The sequence below is a fragment of the Hypanus sabinus genome, chromosome 4 (genome assembly GCF_030144855.1).
Source record: "Hypanus sabinus isolate sHypSab1 chromosome 4, sHypSab1.hap1, whole genome shotgun sequence".
Taxonomy (NCBI): Eukaryota; Metazoa; Chordata; class Chondrichthyes; order Myliobatiformes; family Dasyatidae; genus Hypanus; species Hypanus sabinus.
In genome coordinates, this window is record NC_082709.1 from 52,839,018 (window position 1) to 52,865,678 (window position 26,661).

The following is a 26,661-nucleotide window of genomic DNA, read 5'->3' on the forward strand; positions in this document are numbered from 1 at the left end:
TACATGGTGCTAGCACAGCACATCGAAGAAATTCAATTTCTAAGCAGTAACTTTCTTTCCTTCTTTCTTTTTCTAAACTATCTTCAGAGATGATGCCTAAAAGTAAATTCATTAAGCCAGTATCAATTTTTAATTTCTTCTACTGCACTGTTAATGGGTGTATTAGTTAATGTATGATTTGCAGGACAGTATTTTAAACCTGGGTAGTACTTTATGATATTGTTTAAGTTTAGAGTCGAGACCTCCTGGGCCAGTGGGGAACAAAATCAAATATCATCATTATCACTTGAACCTCCCTAAAAATTAGGACTTTGTACGCCCATTTCAGGTTAAAGCAAGAAACTAAAATCAGAATGGTACACTCAAAGAGATATCAAATGTAAATTATTTTTGTGCCTCAAAAATGCAAGTTGAGAAATATAGCAGATATATATATAACGATCTTCCACCTGCAATTGTGGTAGACTTTACTTTCGAGAGAAGGAACAGAAAATTAAGTCAAAATCATTTTGGGCTCTGATCAAATCAATAAATTATCTACTTTTATCACAAAGAGCACCTCATTGAACACAGAAAGAAAAATCTCTGTCTTGGAATCAAAGCACCACAGATAAAAGACACCAAGGCAACAAATTGCCCCCTCTTATCAATGGCAGATGGGAAAATATTTACCCAAACTAATCATAATTTCAACAGTTTGTTTTTGCAGTTTGTATTCAGTTTATGTATTCAGTCATAAAATCATTCACTGAATCATCAAATCTCATCCCAAAAATTTTATCTGATTTACAAAAGGTAAAATAAACATTTCATCAATAATCAACACCATAAAGTGGAAATAAATGATTTATATATGTTGTACTCACAACAGCAGTGGGTAATCCTGCATCGACTCTATCCTGTTAAAAAAAAGTTATAAAATTTTATTACCAAATAGACACATCTCACCAAGGGAGTACTTTACTCAAATCTCGTATTTCCTCCAATTATGTCAAACAAATGGCAAAATCCTAAAACAAACTTGATACAAAATAAATTAAACAAAAGAACAAGCATTTTATGGGCCAACATACACAAAATGCTGGAAGAACTCAGCAGATCAGGCAGCATATATGGAAAATAGTAGTCAGTGTTTCGGGCAAAAACCCTTCAGCAGGACTGAAGAAAGAAAGCTGAGGAGTAGATTTGAAGGGGGGGGTGGAGGGGAGAGAGAAACATCAGTTGACAGGTAAAACTTGGAGGGGGAGGGATGAAGCAAAGAGCTAGGAAGTTGATTGGTGAAAGAGAGAGATTGCCATGGAAGTAGGAAGGAAGTGGTGCGAGGAGAAGCACCAGAGGGAGGCGATGGGCAAGCAAGGAGATAACATGAGAGGGGGACAAGGGGATGGCAAATGATGAGGGGGGGGGGGGGGCTGAAAACATTACTGGAAGTTTGAGAAATCGATGTTCATGCCGTCAGGTTGGAGGCTATCCAAACAGAATACAAGGTGTTGCTCCTCCAACCTAAGTGTAGCCTTATCCTGACAGTGGAGGATGCCGTGGATGGACATATCAGAATGAGAATGGAAAGTGGAATTAAAATGGGTGGCTACTGGGAGATGCAGCTTATTCTGGCGGATAGGGTGTAGGTGCTCAGGGAAAGACTGTTTGGGGCCCAGAATGGTAGAGAGGAAGGAGGTGTAGGGACAGCAGAAGCACTGCAGGGTGCTTCCTGCACCCATACTGAACTCAATGATTTCATTCACTTTGCATGCAACTTCCATCCGGCCCTCAAATTCACCGGGTCCATTTCCAACACTTCCCTTCCCTTTCTTGATCTCACTGTCTCTATCTCCAGAGATAGTTTATCCACTGATATTTATTATAAACCAATGGACTCTCACAGCTCCCTGAACTACACCTTGTCCCACCCTGCTACTTGTAAAAACACCAAACCCTTCTCTCAATTCCTCCATCTCTCTCAGGAGGAGGCTTTATTCCAGAATGAAGGAGATGGCCTCCTTTTTCAAAGAAAGGGACTTCCCTTCCTCCACCATTCTTTTCACTCATGTTTGCCCTTACTCCACCTTCCCACCACGCTACCAGGGATAAGGTTCCTCTTGTCCTCACCTACCACATCACCAGCCTCAGCGTCCAGCACATAATTCTCCGAAACTTCCACCACCACCAAATAACTTTCTCTCCCCCCCCCCACTTTCTGCTTTCCGCAGAGATTGCTCCCTGTGCAACTCCCTTGTCCATTCGTCCCTCCCCACTGATCTCCCTTCTTGCATTTATTCTTGCAAGCGCAACAAATGCTTCACTTGCCCCTACACCTCCTCCCTCACTACCAGTCAGGGCCCCAAACAGTCTTTCCAGGCAACACTTCACCTGCGAGTCTGTTGGGGTCATATACTATGTTCAGTGCTCCCAGCATGGTCTCTTGAATATCGGTGAGACCCAACGTAGATTGGGAGACTGCTTCCCTGAGCATCTACATTCCACCTGCCAGAACAAGCAGGATCTCCCAGTGGTAACCCACTTCCCATTCCAATAAGTCTATCTGCAGTCTTCTCCACTGTCATGATGAGGCCACACTTAGGTTGGATGAACAACAACTTAAATTCTGTTTGGGTAGCCTCCAACCTGATGGCATAAACATCGATTTCTCAATCTTCCAGTAATGCCTCCACCCCTCTTCACCATCTCTCATTCCCTTGTCCTTCTCTCATGTTATATCCTTGCCCACCCATCACCCCCCCTCTGGTGTTCCCCCCCCCCTCCACTTTCTTCTTTCTTCCATGGCCTTCTGTCTCTTTCACCAATCAACTTCCTAGCTCTTTGCTGCATCCCTCCTCTTCCAGGCTCCACCTACTGCCTGGAGTTTCTCTCTCCCCTCCCCCCACCTTTCAAATTTACTCAGCTTTTTTTCTCCATTCTTGCAGAAGGGTTTCGGCCCAAAATGTCAACTGTACTTTTTTCCATAGATGCTGTCTGGCTGCTGAGTTCCTCCAGCATTTTGTGTGCGTTGCTTGGGTTTCCAGCATCTGTAGAGGTACTCTTGTTTGTGATTTTACAGACCAATTTATGCTGCAAAACTATCTATGTGTTATATGGCACTATTCATCCTTAAATAAGAACACAAGAAATAGAAAGTGGTGTCATAACTTTTATTAAGCCTACAACTAATTCAATGAAAGCATGGCTAATTTAAGCTTTACCCCTAACTCTATCTTTCTGGTTAATTTTTTATAAGGCTCTAATTCCTTTGTGTTCTCAAAATAAATACAACTAATGACTCAGCATCCACAACTCTCGAAAATAAAGGAATCCAAAGATTTACATGAGAAGAAATTCCTTTATACCTCAAGTCTTCAGTGTTTAATACATTTCCTTAGAATATGCCTCTTCATTTAGGAGTTATTTCTTCAGAACATCATCTTTGCTATGCTACCAGAATTTCAATGAGATCTTTCATGCTTCCAAACTTCAATGTAGCAGACCAATACTCCTCAGTTTTTCCCCAGATGACAACCCCTTCTACACCAAAATCAATCTAGTAAATTTGTCCATGTTGTAGTAATCTGATGTGAACTCACGATACTAAATTCATTCAACACACACAAAACGCTGGCAGAACACAGTAGGTCAGGCAGCATCTATAAGAAGAAGCACTGTCGACGTTTCGGGCCAAGACCCTTCTCCTTATAGATGCTGCCTGCTGCTGTGTTCCACCAGCATTTTGAGTGTGTTGTTTGAATTTCCAGCATCTGCAGATTTCCTCGTGGATACTAAATTCATTTTCTCTTTTCTGTGTTTCTTAATCAAGTCATCATTTTGCAATCTTTATTCCTCATTATTCCACCTGGCAATGAATTCACTTAATCTGATATACATATATCATTCCCTGTGTTCACACAGTTCATTCCATAGTTCATCAATCCACTTAGTTAAAGAGATACACATTTGCTTCCTATAATCACCCTGGCCTCATTTGCCTCCCCACAAATGCATCAGCAAGCATATGAATCAGCAACAGGAGTAGACAACTCAATCGTTCAATCATTCTGTCGCAGTCAGTATGAGCATGGCTGATTTGTTTGTAACCTCAGTCACCATTTTCTATCTAACCTTTCACATAAAAGCTGCATGTAAAAATCTAAACGGGCACAGACAAATCTATAGCAGGTGCCATTAGATTTTTTTTTTCTCCAGCAAATTATAGTCCTATGTTTTCCCTCCATATCTTCAACAGACTAACACGCTCAAAGCCAAAACCTTAACTACATCACAAAAAGCAGAACACTGAGCTACCTGGAGCCAGCTGTATTGGCAAGAATTTCCTATAAATAACTAAGCATTTGTACACGTCACATGGTACAATTTCATGATCAGGATAAAAAAATGCAAGCAAGTGCTTATGAACAAAACTCAGAGAAAATCTGCAGGTGCTGGAAATCCAAACAACACAAACAAAATGATGGAACTCAGCAGGACAGGCAGCATCTATGGGAAAAAAGCACAGTCGACACTTCAGGCCGAACCCCTTCCCCCCTGCCTTTTTCTTTCTTCCATCTTCTGTTTGCTTCATCAACTTCTTAGCTCTTTGCTTCATCCCCTTCCCTCCAAGTTTCACCTATCACCTGCTGTCTCTCTCTCTCCTCCCCCCATCTTTCAAATCTACTCCTCAGCATTCTATCTCCAGTCCTGCTGAAGGGTTTCAGCCCAAAACATCGACCATGCTTTTTTTCCCATAGCTGTTGCCTGGCCAGCTGAGTTCCTCCAGCATTTTGTGTGTGTCATTCTTTTGTGGCCACTAGATTCAACTTGTTAATTTCTGTCATGTCAATCTCTCATTCTTCACCTTCTAAACTTCATGATATCATTATCTTACTCTCCTTTAGGTCCCATTGCCCTTTATTCCTCCTTTAGCTACCCTATGTTGACTTCTCACACACTCATATACCCTAATGATTGTATTTATTTTCTTTAATCATCCCGACATTCACATGGGCATTACAATCATGGACATAGCACCAATCTTCACCAAAAACATCCATTCAATAGGCATAAAGAAGTGGACCATTAATTTCTCTTCATGACAATTAGAACTTTGGAATAAAGGTGGCAAAATGAAAGCTTAATTAAGAAACACAGAAAAAAGAAAGCAAACTTAGTATGGTGAGTTCACATCAAACTGGCGCAGCATGGACAAATGCAAGAATAAGAAAGTCTTGCTGCAGCTATATATTGAGTTTTGCGATGACAGAGAAATTCTTACAGATCTGGTCTTCTTGTTTAGGGAAGAATATTTTTGCTTTGGAGCCAATAGAGTGCTTGCTTTCTAGATTGACTTTAGTGTAGAAGGGGTTGCAGACCATTTTTCAAAATTGATCAGTGATCCTTCTTATGAAAAAACAAAAAAATCTACAATTGCCAACCCCTTATTGTGCTACATTGACAGGTCAAATCAAAAGGTGTTTAGCAAAGCTCAAACTGCATTTCACAGGGATCATTTAGGAGAGGTGATAAGAAGGAAAAGTTACTTACTGCTGCAGATACAACTTGTGCGGAAACCCCTTTAAGAACTGATCGCCGAACAACTGAACCATGAATGCATAAGCTGACATCTGAAACATTTTTCCTTCTAGACAATTGGTTAATGAGGGAGAAGAAGAAGAAAAACTGTGAGAACTACATTATTGTTACCTTGTTTTGCCACTTCTTCACAAGCATTCCAAACTGTATTTTAATCTATATCCTTCTAAATTAATCAGTATCAAGATTAGTCAAGAGAAATAATTGCAGGAGGCAATGACAGAATTATTGCAACTGTTTTCATGGCTGAGATTACAATGACAATTCTCTTATTTGTATCAACTGGTTCTGTAAAATTAAAGTCTAAAAGGTACAATGAAATAGCTCTGCTACTGGACCAGTAACAGAGGCGTAATAATCTGGACAGCTCACAATAGTCCAACCACAGAATGCGGAGAATTTAAATTCAGTTAACTAAATTATCCTGGAATACATAATTACACAACCATGAAAACACCAGATTACAACAATACACTGAACTCACTGATCTTCTTAGGGAAGGAAAATTTCCTATCCAATCCTTATCCAATCTGGTCTGTGACTTCAGACCCAATCCTTATCACTCGAAAATTCAGAATTAAAGTAATAAACATGAATTATAAATAATTCACACATGAAATAGAAGATAAATATTGCGCAAGTTCACTTTTACTTAAATATATTTGCAACCTGAAACTGTTAAAAGGGGAACAAAGATGATAAAAGAGAAGAGTTTAGGGAACCTTTTTCCCTTATTTCAGAGCAGCTACCAAAACAGTGCAAAGTCACACTTCACACTGCAATGTTGACACTCTGCAGCATGAGACTATGAGACTCCTCTGCACTGACAGTACCGGAATAACCTGAAAACAAACTTAAATAGAAACTGCCAATTTCAAAAAAAAACAGGACAATGAGAACCTGCCGTTAAAAAAATGACATGCTTCCAAATTTTCTTTCACCTAAATTAATAGTTCATAGAACACAGAAGACAACAACACAATATAGGCCCCTCGGCCAACAATGTTGCCCTGACCTTTAACTTACTACAAGATCAATCAAACTATTCCTTTCCACATAGCCCTCCATTTTTCTTTCATCCACGTGCCTATCAAAGATTATCTTAAATATATCTAATGCACGTGCCTCCACCACCACCCCGGCAATGCATTCCATGCACGTACCACTATATTAAAAAAAAGCAAGCATCCTAAGTAAATCTCCTTTACAACCTCTCTAAAGCTTCCACATTCTTTCTTTAAAGAGGTGACCACAGATGAACACAGTACTCGAAGAGTGGCCTAACCATTTTAAAGAGTTACAACATTATCTCTTGGCTCTTCAACTCAATCCCTAGGCTAATGAAGGCCAACAGACCATATACCTTCTTAACCATGCTATCAACTTGTGTGGCAACTTGGGGATCTATGCACTTTACCTTCAAGTTCGATCTTCTAAAGTGAATCACTTCACACTTCTCCAGAATGAATTCCATCTGCCACTTCTCAGCCCAGTTCTGTATTCTATCAATGTCCTGTTTTAACCAATGACACGTACAGACAAGCTGGATGAACTCAGCAGGTCGGGCAGCATCCATTGACTGCTCCTTTCAACAGATGCTGCCCGACCTGCTGAGTTCATCCAGCTTGTTTGTACGTGTTTATTTGACCACAACATCTGCAGTGTACTTTGTGTTAACCAATGACAACCTTCTACACTACTGACAACACTACCAAGCTTCCAATCATCTGCAAATTTACTAACTCACCCTTCCACTTTCTCATCCAAGTCATTTTAAAAAATTCACAAAGATCAAACCTGTGCAGAACACCACTAGTCCAGGCAGAATACTGTACACCCACTACCACCCTCTGCCTTCTTTGGGAAGGCCAGTTCTAAATCCATGCAGCCAAATTTCTCTCAATCCCATGCCTCGGGACTTTGTGAATGATCTCGGTATCTTTGTCAAATATCTCACTAAACTCTATCTAGACCACGTCCACCACTTTACCATCATCAATTTATTTTGTCACTTCCTTAAAAAAGTCAATCAAGCTCATAAAGCACAACCTACCCCCTCATAAAGCCAAACTGACTACGTCTAATCAGACTATGCTTCTCCAAGTACTTGTAAATGCTGCTTCTAAGAATCCTGTCCAATAGTTTCCTCACAACTGATGCAAGATTCACTACTCTATAATTTCCACGATTATACCCACTATCTTTCTTGAGCAAAGTACCAACATTTGCCAACTCTCTAATCTTCTCATACTATTCCTGTGGTGTGGATCCAAAGATCATCACCAACAATGCAGCAATGTCTTCTCACTCTTTCCATAATAACCTAGGATATATCCCATCTGGCTCCAGAGATTTATCTATCTTACTGCTTTTACAAACATTCTAGCCCATCCTCTTTGTTAGCCTCAACAAGTTCCAGCACATTAGCCTCTTCTATGCTGACCTCACATTTGTCAAGGTCCTCTCACTGGTGAATAATGAGTATAATGATAAGTATTCACTAAGGACCTACCTCTTTTAACTCTCGGCACATTTGATCCCTGGTCTGTCCTACCCTCATTCTAGTCAAACTCCTGTTCTTCACATAAGAACATAAGACCATAGATATAGGAGGAGAATTAGGCCATTTGGCCCATCGATTCTGCTCTGCCATTTCATCATGGCTGGTCCATTTTTCCTCTCAGCCCAAGTCTCTTGCCTTCCCCCTGTATCCCTTTATGTTCTGACCAACCAAGAATGTTGTGTATGTGGTCATTTACACAACAATATCATTAGTAAAAAAACACTGGAGACTGGAGCTACATTAACAGGGTTCTTTACTAACTGAAACCAAACTGAACACACGTACAGATCAATACGCACCTAATAGCGCATACTCAATACAGTGTATTAGTACAACATAAAGTTGTCCTATATTATACAGTAGGTTATATGGTACAAATAATCTATCAACCTCTGCCTTAAATATACGTAAAGACTTGGCCTCCATAGCTACCCAAGGCAATGAGTTCCACAGAAACATCACTCACTGACTAAAGAAATTCCTCCTCATCTCCATTCTAAAAGGACACCACTCTATTCTGAAGCTGTGTTCTCTGGTCTTAGACACTCCCACCATAGGAAACATCTTCTCCATATCCACTCTATCCAGCCCTTTCACTATTCAATGGAATTCAATTAGGTCAACCCTTATTCTTCTGAATTCCAGTGAGTACAAGCCCCAAGCCATCAAACACCCTTCATATGACAAACCATTTAATCCTGGAATAATTTTCGTAAACCTCCTTTCAATGCTCTCCAATGTCAGCACATCCTTTCTAAGATTAGAGGCCCAAAACTGTGCACAGTATTCCAACTGTGGCTTCACCAGTGCTTTCTGAAGTCTCAACATTACATTCTTGCAGTATGTGTGTACAATGGCAAGGAGTTGTCCTTAATCCTACTTGCCAATGCCTTCTCACGTTGTCTTCTTGCTCTCAAGTCCCTTAATTATTTTTTGCCGGCTACCTTATAACTCTCAGGAGCCCTACCTAATCTTTGCTTCCTAAACCTTAAGTATGCTTCATCTTCCTCTTGACTAAATGCTCCACCTCTCTGGTCAATCATGGTTCCTTCCCTGCCTCAATAGGACAAACATACCATGCAAGTGCTCCCTAAACAACCTCCATACCTCCATTGTAAAATTCGTAAAAACCAGTTCTCAATTTACACTGCCAAATTCCTGCTTAACAGCAACACAATTAGCCCTCTCCAGTTAAGTACTTTCCAACACCATTTGCTTCTATCTTTGTCCAAGGCTATGCTAAAGGGCAGGGAGTTATGATCACTGCCTCTTTGAAAAATGTACTGTCTAGAATTAATGCTGTCACTGTCCTTCCTCTGGAGGAGACTTTGTGAACATTGTAGCACTACAATCTCATAGTCTTGAGCAACAACAATAAAGATCTACAGGCAGTCCCCGGGTTACATATGAGTTCTGTTCCTGAGTCCACCTTTAAGTTGGATTTGTACGTATGTTGCAACAAGTACATCCGGTATTATTTAGCGTCAGTTAGTCAAACGTTTGTCTTAGTATATAGTATATATTTTACCTTTCTATGCATAAGAAATGTATGTATTCCAATAATTAAACCACTGGGTTGCTTAGTAATAATTGTAGCTTTCATCAGGGCAGCGCCTTTCACATGCTCCATTATTCTCACTTTATCCGTTATCCTTTAAAATTGTTCCGATCGTTGACCAACGACAAATGGCGTTTGACCTCTTTCCAAACACTATTATTTCCACTTTATTTTCAATCGCGATCGCTTCCCGTCAATGGAACAGAAACACTGCGGGCGGCAGGTCCCGAGCTCCGTCAGCTCCTGAGGTCCACTGGATCCTAAGGACCACCGCACTGAGACAGGCAAAATGGGACAAGTGGGGGCTGTGCTGGGTCTGGGTATTTGATCCGTCAATATTCTGCATGGGAATTTAAACTGGAGTTGGCAGTTTTTTTTAAAACGAGGTCGAGTTGTGAGCTTGACATCAACCTGGCACGAATGGTACAGCAGTCACTGGATCAACATCAACCCGGCACGGAAGCAGTCTCTCACTGGATCGAACTTGGGACCTTCGTTCTCAAACCCGGTGGCTGATCTCAGTGCACCACCAGCCGACCAGAACGGGGGTGGGGGAGGTGGGGTCAGAGTGAACCTTACTAAGAAAATTTTAAGCCAAATACAAAGTTAAACACTCAACAATGTCAATGGCAATGACTTAAAATGACGGACGGCATGCGATCCAACTTAAAATGGCGGACGGCGTTCTCCTTCCTCGGTTCCTAAGTACGAGTTGTCCATAAGTCAGACATTCGTAACTCGGGGACTACCTGTATTCTAGTCTACTGGGCATCGGGGCTATAAAAGAATCAACTAATTTTGAAAGATGGCAACATTAAAAATTAGATACTTATTATTTTAACAGAATACTTGCAAATCCCAAGGGCAACTTAAATGATGAATTAGATACCAGCTCATAGATCACTCCACACATTCCTTATTTACAACATAAACCAATATTCTGGACACTAACACAAAATGCTGGAGGAACTCAGCAGCCAGGCTGGGATGTAAATTGATAAAACAGGCAGAAGGCCATGGAAGAAAGAAAAGGGGGGAGGAGCACCAGAGGGAGGTGATGGGCGGGCAAGGAGATAACTTGAGAGACAGAGAGAGAGAAAAGGGTATGCCCCAACCTACTTCAGGTCCCCCCCCATCTTTTAAATCTACTCCTCAGTATTTTCCCACCAGTCCTGCTGAAGGGTTTCAGCCCAAAATGTCAACTGTACTCTTTTTGTAGCTGCTGCAAATGCTGGGGTTTCTCCAGTATTTTGAGTTTGTTGCTCGTATTTCCAGCATCTGCAGATTTTTTTTTTGCTTCTGACTGAACACTAACCATCTAAACACTTGATTTGGTTCCAGTGTTAGAATCAGAATCAGGTTTATTACCACCGGCATGTGCTGTGAAATTTGTTAACTTAGTAAGTATCAGTTCAATGCAATACATAATATCAAAGAAGAATTTAAAAAAATATATATTAAATAAATAATAGATAGATAAATAAGGGATTACTCTGGAATGAAATTATGGGCAGCAGACATTAATGAAAAAGGGGAACACATCTTCAAGAAGTAAAACGTGTTCACAACTTAACTTTAACTACTTTGAGCCTATTAAAACCAATCATTAAATGTTGGACATTTTGATTCTATCCATTAAAACTATGCAGTGGAAGCCAACAGATGAATGTTCATATTATTCAGTGTTCAGTGAAAACCTCAGGATTAGTTTAGGAAAAGCACTCAGCAGCCATCTTGTATATTAAAACATTGTTAAAGACATGTCCCTGGCATTTAATACACAGTTGAGGATATGTATGTTTTGTCACTTAATATTCTGGCAAGTTAGAGCAATACAGGATGAATACAGGCCCTTCAGCCCAATAAGTCCATGCTGACAATGCTAGTCGCAATTTCTTGTGTTGGGCCCATGTGTCTCTTAAGTCTCACCCATCTATGTGCCTATCTAACTGTTTCATCAATGATACTATTTTACCTACCTCAGCCACTTTTCTGGGCAGCTCATTCCATGTAGTCATTGCCCTCTGCATGAAAAAATTACCCAAGGTCCCTTGAAATCTTTCCCCTTTCACCCTTAATCTATGCTCTCTAGCTTTGCACTTCCCTACCCTGAGAAAAAGACAGCTACCATTCGTTCACCTTAACCATTATCTCTCATAATTTTAAACATTTATATAAAATTGTCCTTTATTTTCCTACAATGAGGCTAACCTCTGCCAAACTCAGGCCTTCTAATCCTGACAACATCATTGTAAATCTTTTCTGCCATCTAATCACATTTTTTCATGAGAAGTGACCAAAACTGTATATAGTACTTCAAGTGCAGTCTCACCAACAGCTTGTACAACTGCACCTTAATGTCAGAACACCTAAACTCAATGACCTGACTGATAAAGGCCAGCTTGCTAAACACTTTTTCAACACCCTGTTTACTTGTGGCACCACTTTATTTTTCTACTCATACATTCAGGCAGCTATCCCTCACAACAGAGATATACTTTGGATGTCTGGATGTAATTCTGCAAAGTTACCTGTCTGCATTCAAAATGAGTGAATTAAAAGCAATGCTTAGTTTGCAGACATGATCATTGCCAGTGATAACTGTGGATACTAGTTTATTGTTAACTTTGTGTTCAAAATATACAAACAATATGTCAGGAAAAAACTAGGATTCGAGTATTCTAGTATAGATACCAGTATTCAACTGTCCTAGGCATTGCCTTGATGCAAAATATACACTCAGTGGCCACTTTATTGGATACCTCCTGGTCTTCTGCTTCTGTAGCCCATTGATTGAGGTTCAATGTGTTGTCCATTCCAAGATGATCTCCTGCACAACACTGTTGTAACACGTTACAACATTTGAGTTACTGTCACCTTCTTGTCAGTTTGAACCAATTTGGCCATTCTCTTCTGACCTCTCTCACTATCAAGGCATTTCCACCCACACAACTGCTGCTCACTGGATTTTTTTTTTGTTTTTCCACACCATTCTGTGCAAACTCTACAGATTGTTGTATGTGAAAATCCCAGGAGATCAGCAGTTTCTAAAATATTCAAACCAGCCCTTCTGGCATCAACAATCATTCCACATTCAAAGTCACCTGATCACATTTCTCCTCCATTCCACTGATTGGTTTGAACAACAAATGAACCTCCTGACCACATGTGGATGCTTTTAAGCATTGAATTGCTGCCACGTGATTGACTGTTTAGAAATTTGCAGTAATGAGGTATACAAGTGTACCTAATAAAGTGGCCACTTAGTGTATGACCCTTTTGTTAAATTCAATATATTACGTCAGTGTCCATCCTTTGAGCCTTTCCATTTAGCTTCTTATCAACATTATGACAAAACACAAATGTCACTCTTTCCATAAAAATGAAATCAAATTTAATATAATACATGCAAAGATAAAACCTGCAAGCTTAGTTACTGCCATTCCCACAGTAGCAAATTCTTGTCACTTTGTGACGACTTGACATAAAAAGCTGATACTGTAATCTCCAAATTCTCACCGTTTTAAGTTTGCTCTGTCACCACTGTCTGAACTAGCAAGAGAAGAGGTTTCACCAGAATGCGCATCAATATTATCTGTGTTCAAAAGGGTTGGGTCCTCCAATATAAACGATTCATCTTCATCTTCTGTCTGTTTAAAGGAAAGGCACATTGGAAAGAAAAGGGAAACACCACTTTAAATGGATTAGTTCTGTGTTTCCATGGATGATGTTTCACCTAGCTGGGATGTCCAGAACCAAGGCATATTTTAGGTGTTACAAAAAATATGCCAAGAACCTCATAACGATGAGATGATCAATTACGACTCCAATTAAAGGACATGTAGTTACTCCCAGAAGATAATGTATCTTTCAAATTCTCAGCCCAACGGCTGTTATGCTTTTTAATATAGACATTGATAATTTTGGGAATATTAAGAGAACCAATGGAAATGAAATTTCTGCAGTAAGAGATGCTGAGGTAGATAGGCAGCCATGATTTTACCAAATAGCAGAGCAATCATGAGAAGCTACAAACCCAACCCCTCATATCCTTTCTTAACTTATGAATCTTTAACCATTTTTCTTATTTAAAAGTGAAAGAAAAAAAAAATCAAGCTATTTTTCTAATGTCCCCTTTGCAGCCAGTTCTGATAAGGTATTGCCCACAAAAGTGCCTGCTAGCAAAGCAGGAAGCTATAAAAGCATTGGAGTGAATTAAAAGCAATGCTTGGATTTTACAAAATTAAACTCTATTAAATTAAATTAAATTGCAAAATGGGGGTGTGGCACAGTTGATCAGAGTTAGTGTCACAGCAACAGAAAAGGAAGAATTCATGAAGGGATTGTTTTGGGAGTCTGTTAGGAACAGGAAGGGCTCAATAACTGTACTGGATGTCTTTTTATAGATCACCTAATAGTAACAGGGACATCAAGGAGCAGATAGGGAGACAGATTCTGGAAAGGTGTAATAATAACAGGGTTGTCGTGGTGGGAGATTTTAATTTCCCAAATATTAATTGGCATCTCCCTAGAGTGAGGGGTTTAGATGGGGTGGAGTTTGTTAGGTGTGTTCAGAAAGGATCTGAACCCACGTAACAAACTCCACCCCATCTAAATTTAAGGATAATTCCAATAATTATGTGTTTTGCCTTTGGTTCCAAATCTAGACGAGGAGAAAGGTATAGGAGGGCAGTATAAGGAGCTAATAATCAATCCAATCAGGTGCTTTTTTTGTCCTTTAGTCTTGGCACAATCTAAGGTTTTGGAACAAAATATCCTAAACTATACTAAAATATTATGCACAAAGAAATCCTAGCAACAAACTTAATTCTGATGAATTTCAACCAATCTTTTACATCCACTTTTACAAGTGCAAGTGTCTTTTTTAATTTTACATTTCCAGTATTTAGTTACTTTTTTTTAATATGCCTTTACATTTCAAAACTAGTCCCAGATTACCAGTGACACTAATTAATTTACAATGTTATGGGACGCAGGTAAAGTCAATGAATCAGGCAATAATTCCTTCAACATATCTGTTGTCCAGCACATTTTAAAGACAGAACACTCTTATTTTAGCATTAAGCTTACCTCATTTAGAATGCTTTCCAGAGTAGGTGGAGTATCAACTTGTGGAATATCAAACTCTTTGTCATCAATCTGCAAAAGAAAAAAATTATGTGTTTTTATTCCTCCCTACATATCAAGAAAAAATAAGACCGACAGCTATCACAGTGGCCTTTCAGACCTGGTGTTATTTTAATTTAATTTTCTAATTTAAGTTTGATACACAATTTTCGATTAGGGCACATGGATAACAGAGCGACTATCTACCATTGCCAGATACTACTACAATACAGAGATTGCCCAAAAACAAACCTCCACAAAGATCTTCTGGCTGAATTACGCGACCTCGACTTGCTGACGGGAACGGGCCTACATTCCTCAGACTCGCCTGATGCTGGTAGCCGGAGATGGAGATGTCATAAGCGATGTGCGAGGAAGCGGAAGCGAGGCCAGCGGGCAGGGGTCCATGCCAGGCAAAAAGCGAATCCTCGCCGGCCGGCTCTCCCATCCATTCTGCTCTCCAAAGTCCGCTCCCTGGACAATAAATTGGATTACATCCGACTCCAACGACATACTCGGCAGGAGTACAAAGTCTGTTGTATGTTTTCACAGAGACATACCTCACTGATGAAATTTCAGATGCTGCTATTCAGCTAGACGGGCTCACCTTGTTTCAAGCAGACAGGGATGCAGCTCTCTCTGGTAAGACTCGCAGTGTGTATTTACATCAACATGGAATGGTGTAAGAACTCTGTGCTGGTTTCCAGACACTGCTCATCGCTAGTAGAATTTGTGGCTGTTAGATGCAGACCATTTCATTTGCCATGGGAATTCACCTCTGTCCTTATATTCGGTGTGTACATTCCCCCCAGCGCTAATGCTAAGGAGGCGCTCTGTGAATTGTACGGGGCTAATAGCAAACTGCAGAACGCACATCCTGATGGTCTATTTATTGTTGCCGGTGATTTTAACCACACGAATCTTAAGTCAGTGCTCCCCAAATTCCATCAGTATGTGGACTTTGCAATGAGGGAGGAGAACGAGTTGGACCTTGCTCATACAAACATCCCCGACGTGTACCGGGCAGAGCCCTGCCCCCACCTCGGTTACTCAGACCACATCTCTGTTATGCTAACCCCAGCATACAGACCACTCGTCAGTCGCTCCAGGCCAGTTCGGAAGCAGGTGAAAACCTGGCCAGCAGGAGCCATCTCTGCTCTTCAAGACTGCTTTGAGCACACTAACTGGCACATGTTCAGGGAGGTTGCAACCAATGGCGACTCTACCAACTTAGAGGAGTACACAGCATCAGTGACCAGCTACATCAGCAAGTGCATTGATGATGTTACTCTGTCCAAGACCATCACTATACGTGCCAACCAGAAGCCATGGATGACCGCAGAGGTGCGTGCACTGCTGAGGATCCGTGACTCTGCCTTCAGAGCAGGCGACAAGGCAGCCCTAACAACAGCAAGGGCCAAACTGTCCAAAGCCATCAGAGGGCACGCCCAGTGAATCGACAGCCACTTCCAGGACAGCAGCTACAGGCTGCACATGTGGAAGGGCATCCAGGACATCACCAATTACAGGACAATATCACCTGACTGTGCATGTGATGCCTCCCATCCAGATGCGCTGAATAACTTCTACGCCCGTTTTGAGGCAGAAAATGATGTGGTGGTGAGGAAGTCCACCCCTCCTACAAATGACCAGGTGCTGTGTCTCACCGTGGCCGACGTGAGAAGAACCCTCTGCAGGGTCCACCCACGGAAGGCTGCTGGACCAGACAACATCCCTGGTAGAGTGCTCAGGATATGCAGTCCAGCTAGCAGATGTTCTCACTGACATCTTCAACATCTCCCTGAGCAGCACCACCGTTCCAACGTGCTTCAAGGCCGCCACCATCGTCCCCGTGCGGAAGAAGTCTTCAGTGTCCTGCCTAAATGATACCGTCCCATTGCACTCACATCCATCATGATTAAGTGTTTTGAGAGGCTCGTCATGAGACATATCAAGACCCTGCTGCCCCCCTCACTGGACCCTCTGCAGTTTCCGTACCATCCCAACCGCTCAACAGATGGCGCCATTGCCATCATCCTCCACCTGGCCCTAACCCACCTGGACAAAAAAGACACATATGTTCGGATGCTATTCATAGACTTCAGTTCAGCATTCAACACAATCATCCCTCAGAAACTGATTGGAAAGCTAAGCCTACTGGGCCTGAACACCTCCCTCTGCAACTGGATCCTAGACTTCCTGACTAGGAGACATCAGTCAGTCCAGATCGGAAGCAGCATCTCCAACACCATCACACTGAGCACGGGGGCCCCCCCAGGGCTGAGTGCTCAGTCCACTGCTGTTCACTCTGCTGACCCATGACTGTGCTGCAACACACAGCTCGAACCACATCATCAAGTTCGCCAATGAACGTGCTGGGTCTCATCAGCAAGAACGATGAGTCAGCTTAAAGAGAGGAGGTGCAGCGGCCAACAACCTGTCTCTGACTGTGAACAAAACAAAAGAGATAGTTGTTGACTTCAGGAGGGCACGGAGCGACCACTCCCCACTGAACATCGACGGCTCCTCTGTAGAGATCGTTAAGAGCAGCAAATTTCTTGGTGTTCACCTGGCGGAGAATCTCACCTGGTCCCACAACACCAGCTCCATAGCAAAGAAAGCCCAGCAGCGTTTCTACTTTCTGCGAAGGCTGAGGAAAGTCCATCTCCCACTCCCATCCTCATCACATTCTACAGGGGTTGTATTGAGAGCATCCTGATCAGCTGCATCACTGCCTGGTTCGGAAGTTGCACCATCTCGGATCGCAAGACCCTGCAGCAGATAGTGAGGTCAGCTGAGAAGATCATCAGGGTCTCTCTTGCTGCCATCACGGACATTTAAACTACACACTGCATCCGCAAATGAAACAGCATTATGAAGGACCCCATGCACCCCTCATACAATCTCTTCTCCCTCCTGCCGTCTGGGAAAAGGCTCCGAAGCTCTTGGGCTCTCAAGACCAGACTATGTAACAGTTCCTTCCCCCAAGCTATGAGACTCCTCAATACTCAGAGCCTGGACTGACACTTTGTCCTATTGTCCTGTTTATTATTTATTGTAATGCCTGCACTGTTTTGTACACTTTACGCAGTCCTGCGTAGGTCTGTAGTCCAGTGTAGTTTTTCTCAGTGTTGTTTTTTTACGTAGTTCAGTCTAATTTTTGTACTGTGTCATGTAACACCATGGTCCTGAAAAATGCTGTCCCATTTTTACTATGTACTATAGCAGCAGTTACGGTCGAAATGACAATAAAAGTGACTTGACTTGACTCTTTCCCGGATTCTCCAGAACATGTTACAGCCATTACAATAAATGCAGGAAGCTCATTAAAAATTGATTGAAGAATAAATCATGGAATATTTTGAGCACACAAAAAACACAAAGTGGCTAATATGACTGTTTCTGAAATGGGTAATCTCTTCATGAGCAATCTAGTTTCATTGTTTATTAAGTAGATGGAATTTCACAAAACCACATCCTTGTGCGTATACTGAAGACCCTACTGGTAAAGAATAATACAGCCAAGCATTTCATCTACAGAAAAAATAATCTACTTCAGGAAGTTCAATTTCAAGAATACTGCAATTTCATGAAAAATTATTTATTTTAATTGTGTCTGCTTTATGAATTCTTATCAAAATTAGTGCCTAACACTACTGAATAACCCCTTACCAAAACAAATTATGACATTTTATATCCTTATCTCAGTAATTAAGTGTCAACCCTACACTGGGTATTTATGAAAGTAGATGAGCAATCCCAACTGTGTCACTAACTCCAATCTACCCCTCTATCCCATTATAGATGTTCCACCACAAGACCATGCCTGGGATTCTGAATTTAATAAAAAAATGATGACAAGCACAAAAGCTAAGGAGTACCACAGGGGCATTACCTCAATTGGGTTGAAATGCAACCCACTGTATTTGCCTTCTTCCCTACACAGTCTCCTTGCCCCAAGAATCTAAGGCCCTCCTATCTACAAGGTGCTTTCAAGACTTTTCAAAGAGCTCTTTCTCGCAATCAGCGACGGAGGTCGTTCATTAGTGATGCAGCATGAGGTTTAAGAAGACCTCGGGTACCTTCTGGACTTTTTGGTGGGCTGCTATCATGATGACAACAGAACAGCAATGGCTGGCACTTCTGGGAGCAATTCAGAAGGTGAAGGAAAGATACATCCCAAAGATGAAGAAGTATTCTAAATGGAGGATGAGGTAACCATGGCTAACAAGTCAAAGCCAGCATAAAAGCAAAGGAGGACAGAGAGTAGTGCAACGACTAGTGGGAAATTTTCAGTTTGGGAAGCTTTTAAAAACCAGAGTTCAAGGTAAATTTATAATCAAAGTACATTTATGTCACCATAAACAACACTGAGATTCATTTTCTTGCAGGCATACTCAATAAATTCATAGAATAACCACAGCAGTATCAAGGAAAGACCACATCAACTTGCATGTTCAACCAATGTGAAAAGACAACAAACTGTGTAAATAAAAAAAAAGATCCACTAAACGGCTATTCCTTTGCTTGCATCTTCAGAAACAGCTCTATTTCTATCTTTGACATCTCTTTTTGCCTTTTTCAGGGTGCGGGGGGGGGGGGGGTTCTTTTGAACACCCTGACTTGGAGTTACACTCTGACCTCGGTTCTTTGCAGGAATGGGACCTGACTGGCCACTTTTTGATATTCCAAGGACGAAGCCTGGAAGACGAGTGCACCTTCAAGGTTCTGGGATTTTGTGGCTCTGGGGACATGCTGATTCTAGGCTGGTGCCCCTGACTGAAACATTGCTGGAAAATATGGAATATTGGGAGCAGCGCGTTAGCTGCTGGGGGTTGCGTGTTGGAAGAGCTGTGCCTATTTGGTGCCGCCTCTCCGGATGCAGAGCTTGGAAAAAGTGATGCAACAGACTTTTAACATTGTAAATCAGCGAGTTGTTTGTTGTGAAATGGGGACACCTCTTTTTCCCTTATTAGAGAGGGAGACAGAGCTTGTGATATGTCCAATTATCAGGTGATTGAGTAGTTTTTGGGGTACAGTATGTGTCTTTATTGATGCTTTGCTGCACACTTGAGTGCTCGATGGAGAGTGCTGATGTTTTTTTGCTGGTGGGGGTGTGGGGTGTCAATGCCTTGCTGGGTGGAGGAGTTGGGGGAGCTTTGGGGTTCTAACATTTTAACTGTCATTCATTCTTTGGGGCACTCCTCTGTTTTTCTGAAAGTCTGCGAAGAAAAAGAATTTCAGGATGCATATTACATACAACCCTCTGACATTAAATGCACCTATTGAAAGAAATAAAAACAATAAATAAATAAGCAATAAATATTGAGAACATGAGATGCAGAGTCCTTCAAAGTGAGTCCATTGGTTGTGGGAACATTTCAATGATGAAGTCAAGTCAAATCATCGCCTTTGGTTCAGGAACCTGATGGTTGAGTAGTAACTGTTCCTGAAGTTGGTGGTGTGTGCCCTGAGGCTCCTGTACCTTATTCCTAATGGCAGCAGTGATAAGAAAGCAGATAATGGGCAGTGGGGGTCCCTGATAATGAATGTTGCTTTCCTGAGACAGTGTTATCATGTAAATATGCTCAATAGTGGGGAGGGCTTTACCCATGGTGCACTGGGCCACATCCATTACTTTTTGTAGGACTTTCCATTCAAGAGTATTGGTGTTTCCATAAAAGACTGTGATGCAGCCAGTCAATATATTCTCCATTACACTTCTATAGAAGTTTGTCAAAGTTTTAGTTATCGTGCCGAATCTTCACAAACTTGTAAAGAAGTAGAGGTGCTGCCGTACTTTTTTTGTAATTGCACTTAAGAGCTGGACCCAAAACAGCTCCTTTTAAATGATATCACCAAGGAATTTAAAGTTGCTGATCCCCGATGAAGACTGGTTCATCAACCCTTGACCTCTGGTTTCCTTCTCCTGCAATACAGCTTCTTGGTCTTGCTGGCATTGAGTAAGAGGTTGTTGTTATGGCAGCACTCAGTCAGATTTTAAATTTCCCTTCAATATACGCTGATTCATCACCACCTTTGATTCGGCCTATGATATTGGTGTCATCAGCAAACTTGAATATGGCATTAGAGCTGTACTTAGCCACATGGTCATATGAATAAAGTGAGAAGAGCAGGGGGCTACGCACACAGCCTTGTGGTGCTCTTGTACTGAAAGAGATCTTGGACTAACTGGGTCTGCAAATGAGGAAATCAGGGATCTAATTGTACAAAGAGGTACTGAGGCCCAGTTCTTGAGCTTATTGATTAGCTTAGATGGAATGATGGTATTGAATGTTGAGATGTAATCGATAAAGAACAGCCTAATATATGCATCTTTGTTGTCAAGATGTCCCAGGGTTGAGGAAAGAGCTAATGAGATGGCATCTACTGTGGACCTGTTGGTCCAGTAGGCAAACTGGAGCAGATCTAAATCACTTCTCAGACCGGAGTTGATATGTTTCAGCACCACCCTCTCAAAACACTTCATCACCATGGATATCAGTACTACTGAATGATTGTCATTGAGCCAGGTCACCAAATTCTTCTTGGGCACCAGTATAATTGAAGCAGGTGTGTACCTCAGACTATTGAAGCGAGAGTTTAAAGATCTCAGTGAACAATCCAGCCAGTTGATCAGCACAGGTACTTGACCAGGTACCCCATCTGGGCTGGGTGTTTTCATGGGTTCACCATCCTGAAGGCTGCTCACACGTGCTCAAACTGAAATCATATGATCATCAGGGACTGTGGAATTTTTGTGATGGTTCCTACATGTTTTGATGGTCAAAGCGAGCATAGAAGACATCGAGCTCATCAGGAAATGAAGACCTGCTGTCGCCCTATGTCACCTGATTTAACTTTATAAGAGGTAAGAGTATTCAAGCCCTGCCACAACTGTCAAGCATGCTTCACTGATGCAAGTTTTAGTATGGAATTGCCACTTTGACTGTGAAACGGCCTTCCATAGATCATAGCTGGATCTCGTGTAAATCTCTTGTAACAGAAGGCAGCTAAAAAAGCCATAAGGAAAGAAAAGATGAAATACGAAGGTAAGCTAGCCATAGTATAAAAATGATTTAAAAGTTTTTCTAGATATATAAAGAGTAAAAGAGAGGCAAGAATGGATATTGGACCACTGGAAAATAATGCTGAAGAGTTAGTAAGAAATGGTGGATGAACATTTTTTTTGCATTAGTCTTTGCTGTGAAAGACACTAGCTGAATGCCAGAAATGCAAGAGCATCAGGGGGCAGAAGTGAGTGTCATTGGTATTACTCAGGAGAAGGTGCTGGGGAAGATGAGAAGTCTGAAGGTAGACAAGTCACCTGGACCAGAGGCACTATACCCTAGAGTTCTGAAAGAGGTGGCTAAAGAGTTTGTGGAGGCATTAAAAATGACCATGAATCACTAGATTCCGGAAGATCTGGAAAATTGCAAATATTACTCTACTCCTTAAGGGAGAGAGGCAGAAATAGGGAAATTACAGGCAATTTAGTCTGACTTCAGTGGTTAGAAAATTGTTGGAGTCAATTATTAAGAATGAGGTTTTGGGGTACCTGGAGGTATGTGACAAAACAGGCCAAATTCAGCACAGTTTCCTTAATGGGAGACTTGCCTGACAAATCTGTTAGCACTCTTTGAGAAATAACAGGCAGGACAGACAAAACAGAGTCAGTGGATGTTGTTTATTTGGATTTTCAGAAGGCCTTTGACAAGATGCTGCAAATGAGACTGCTCAACAAAATAAGAGCTAATGGTATTACAGGAATGATACTAGCATGGATTGAAGATTCGCTGACTGGTAGGAGGCAGAGTCAGAATAAAGTTGTCAGTGACTTGTGGTGTGCCGCAGGGGTCAGGGTTGGGATCGGGATCACTTCTTTCACGTTATATGTCAATGATTTCAATAAAGGAATTGATGACTTGGCGACCAGATTTGCAGATGATATGAAGATAAGAGGGGACAGGTAGTGTTGAGGAAGCAGGGTGTCTGCTGAAGGGCTTAGAAAGGGCAAAGAAATGGCAGATGGAATATAGTGTAGAGAAGTACATGGTCATGCACATTGGGAGAAGGAAAAAAGATGTGCACTATTTTCTAACTGAGTTGCAAAGGGATCTTGGGAGTCCCTAAAGATCAACTTGCAGGTTGAGTCCGTGGTAAGGCAAATACAGTGTTAGCATTCATTTCAAGACAACTGGAATACAAGAGCAAGGACATAATGCTAAAGCTTTATAAACTTTTAAATGTCAGACCACACTTGGACTATTGTGAGCAATTTTAGGCATCTTATCCAAGAAAAGATGTGCTGACATTGAAGAAGGTGCATAGGAGGTTCACAAGAATTATCCGAGGAATTAAAAGGTGAACATATGAGGATTGTTTGCTGGCTCTGGGCCTGCAATTGTTGGAGTTTAGAAGAATGAGGGGGGATCTTATTGAAACTGATTGAATATTGAAAGGCCTAGACCAGGGGCTACCAACCTGGCACCCATCATCCCTTGTTTAAAGGGATATGACATAAAGATTGAGAACCTCTGGCCTAGACAGAATAGTTATGGAGAGGATTTTTTTTTAATATATATAGTGGAGGAGTCTAGGACCAAAGGGCACAATCTCAGAATAAAGAGACATCCACTTAGAACAGAGATGAGGAAAAAATTCTTTAGCCAGAATCTGTGGAATTTATTGGCACAGGCGGCTGTGGAGGCCAAGTCATTGAGTGTATTTAAGGCAGAGGTTGATAGGTTCTCGATTAATCAGGGTGTCAAACGTTACAGGGAAAAGGCAGAAGAATGAGGTTGAGAGGTATAATAAATCAGCCAGGATGAAATGGCAGTGTACACTCGATGGGCCAAATGGCCTGATTCTGCTCCTATGTCTCATGCACCATGCCTACACATTGAACCTCTATACACTTCTTCTTCATACTTTCACTGGCATGTGGCACTGGGAGTAATGCAGAAATATCACCTTTGAGATCCTACTTTTTTATCTTCCCTTCTAGATGCTGACTATTGGAGTTCTATTGTTATCCTCCCTAACAATGTTGTGAACCACAACTCCTGGTTTACACATCACAAATGACAATGAAGTAGATCCCAAGTTTATGTTGTTTTGCAGTGACTTTTATTTATCATGGATTAATGACACGCTTATCATGGGTCCACAGTATATTGCATTTCGGTTTTGGTTTGTCTTATCATGAAGATGCACCTTCCATCTACTGCACACTAAGAAGAATTAACTCAAATGAGAAATCAAGGTCTGAAAAAACCATCAACAACCAACTAATTTTCTTCACGTTGTGGGGCAAGCAGAGCTGTCCACAATCTCATCATGAAGTCATACATCCAAGATCTTGCAAAAGAGTGTCGCGTATCTCCCAATAACCAGACTATAACAACATAAGATACAGCACATGACATCAGCCAGGAATAACAAATCAGAAACTACAACTAGGCAAACCAAATTGATAGAAGTAACCAGCAGCTATAAGCAAGACTTCAAGCTGCACTGTGATGTGTTTAAAAATTATGAGAAAAACAAATCTGTTTATTCTGCAATGTTAACCCACTGAAACTATAAATATAATTCAGTAGCATGTTTTTAAACAGGTAACTCCAACATGGAGTGATAATTATCTAATTTTAAAAGGTATAAAATCCTGTGTGGTTTTCAGAGTTCAAAAGAAGAAAAGATTCATAATAGTATTAATAATCAATAGCATGCCAGTTGTACAGCATAACGTTTTTACTTTACACCAACGAAGGGTAGAATTCAACTAAATTCACAGTGAAGTGCCTTTCCTATCTCTTACATAATGTACAAAACATTTACAGCTAATGAAGAACTGTCTTTCTGAAACGCAGTTACAGTTGAAATAATGGCAGCAAATGTAAACATGGAAACTGTCAGCAAGCAATCAGCACAATGAAAGTGACAGCCAAGGCACTGGGAATAATTCCACAATCATTTTGCAGTTAAGTCACAGATGGCAGATCCTTCATTCTTTGACCTGTAACTTTAATTTGTTTCCCTTTCTACAAATGCCGATTGACTGGCTGAGTCCAACATTTGTTTCAGATTTCAGCATCTGCAGTATCAGTTGTTTCCCATTGATCAAAATAATTCTGCTGCTCTTTTTTGAAATATTAGCCCGGCCCCATTTCCTCTGTTCTTCTTCAAAATGGTCGCATGGGGCCTTTAATCATATTACAAAAATCAGCTTCCTCTCTATCTACACCTTGTTGCCTCAGTTAATCAGGCGACATAATCAGAGACCTCACCCACCCCAGACATTTTTTCTTCTTACACCCTCCCACTGGGCGAAAGAAAGAAAATCCTGCCAGCACATATCTCTCAGCTCAAAGACAGCTTCATCATGTTGTTATAAGTCTACTTTATGGAAACTAGCATAATAAAATGGATATTGACCTCACAATCTACCTCGTTATGGCCTTGTGCCTTATTATCTACCTACACTGCATTTTCTTTGCAAGAATATATTTCTGCATTGTAAGATCTGCAGATGCTGGAAAACCAGAGTAACAGACAGACAGCAGGAGGAACTCAACAGGTCAGGCAGGAGCTACGGAGAGGAATAAAAATCAACATTTCAGACCGAGACCCTTCAACAAGAATGGAAGGGAAGGTAGAAGTCAGAATAAGGTGGTGGAGGGTGAGGAAGGAGTGCAAGCCTGAAGATGATGCATGAAGCCAAGTGAGAGGGTAAGTAAGTGGGTGAAAGAGGTGGGATGAAGTGAGGTGTGGTGTACATTAATGAATGTCACTCCATTAAGGCATCGTCCTATTTCACACCAATACAACTAATTGTGCTACAAATCTATAGCAGGCCCCATCTGAATAGAGAAATGACATGTTACTATTGTTTTATTTTAACATAACAAGGGGTCTATAGAACAGCACGGCAGAGTAATCGATCAGGTGGCACAGAGATTAGTTAGTTAGCAACTAACTCTGAAGTCCTGGATAAGTTACTGGGAGCTGGAACACACCTTACATGAAAAACTGGTCTCGGGCAGCGTTCCTGGGGGAAACAGGTGGCAGTTCTGTCAAGGGCAGTGGTGGGAAAGGAGATGCTGAACCGGAGTGGACAAGAGGTAAGGTGACGAAGGGCACTGGGATCACGGCAGGTGAGGTGGGGGTGTGGTCATCGGGGCCACTGAGAGGGCACAGGGGCAGGATGGTGCAGCCCGAACCGGGGAAATGGTGGCACTGGGGTCCAGCTAAAGAGGAAGGCACAAGGCCCAGGTTAGTAGGCGCCTGGATAATGGGGAGAGGGTCTTTGGGCTTAGCCGGCTTACCCCGTCAGCGTCCGTCAGGTTGATCTGGGACGAAGACGACGTTAAGCTCTGTGTGTCCGGTGACTCCGACATCCTCCGTGCACCACTTCCCCGATCACCTGTCTCTGACCCTCTGCTGATAGTCCCGCCCAACCCTCACCGTAGCAACCGTCACCCTACCGGGATGTTCGCTGCAACTTACGTCATCGCGCACTTTGACAGACAGCTGCGGTAAACCAATCAGCTGCCTCTGATGCGGAACGTTTCCTGCGGAAAATGCAGGAAGTGATTGTTAGTTGAGAGGACGCAAGGATTGGGAAATGTTTGCATTGTTATTCCTGCTCTGTGCATGCCGAAACCTCACTGCCAGTCCAGTAAATTGAACCTTTTCTCTGTCAGAGGGATTTAGGGTTGTGAATTTCTCCTCGAAAGTAATGTCATTACTCTTTTACCTGTTGTTGATAAATTGTGATCTTCTGCAAAGCGAATCTCATATGCCAACTTTATAGCAAGTCTTTTTTTTAACGGTT

At 41.6% G+C, this 26,661-nt stretch overlaps 1 protein-coding gene across 2 annotated transcripts in view; it reads right to left on the reverse strand.

Annotated features, from left to right (window-relative positions):
- The window catches only part of vps8 (VPS8 subunit of CORVET complex), a 607,159-nt gene extending 580,849 nt beyond the window's left edge, over positions 1-26,310 (reverse strand). The window contains exons 1-5 of one of the 2 annotated variants that reach the window (XM_059967078.1): positions 26,153-26,310; positions 14,790-14,858; positions 13,218-13,348; positions 5,530-5,626; positions 867-899 (exon numbers count right to left, since the gene is read on the reverse strand). In XM_059967078.1, the coding sequence (XP_059823061.1) occupies positions 867-899; positions 5,530-5,626; positions 13,218-13,348; positions 14,790-14,858; positions 26,153-26,224 (402 nt within the window). In that variant the 5' untranslated portion in view covers positions 26,225-26,310. The remainder of the gene's footprint in view (positions 1-866; positions 900-5,529; positions 5,627-13,217; positions 13,349-14,789; positions 14,859-26,152) is intronic. The other variant, XM_059967079.1, reaches the window with a different exon arrangement.
- Between the last annotated feature and the right edge of the window lie 351 nt (positions 26,311-26,661).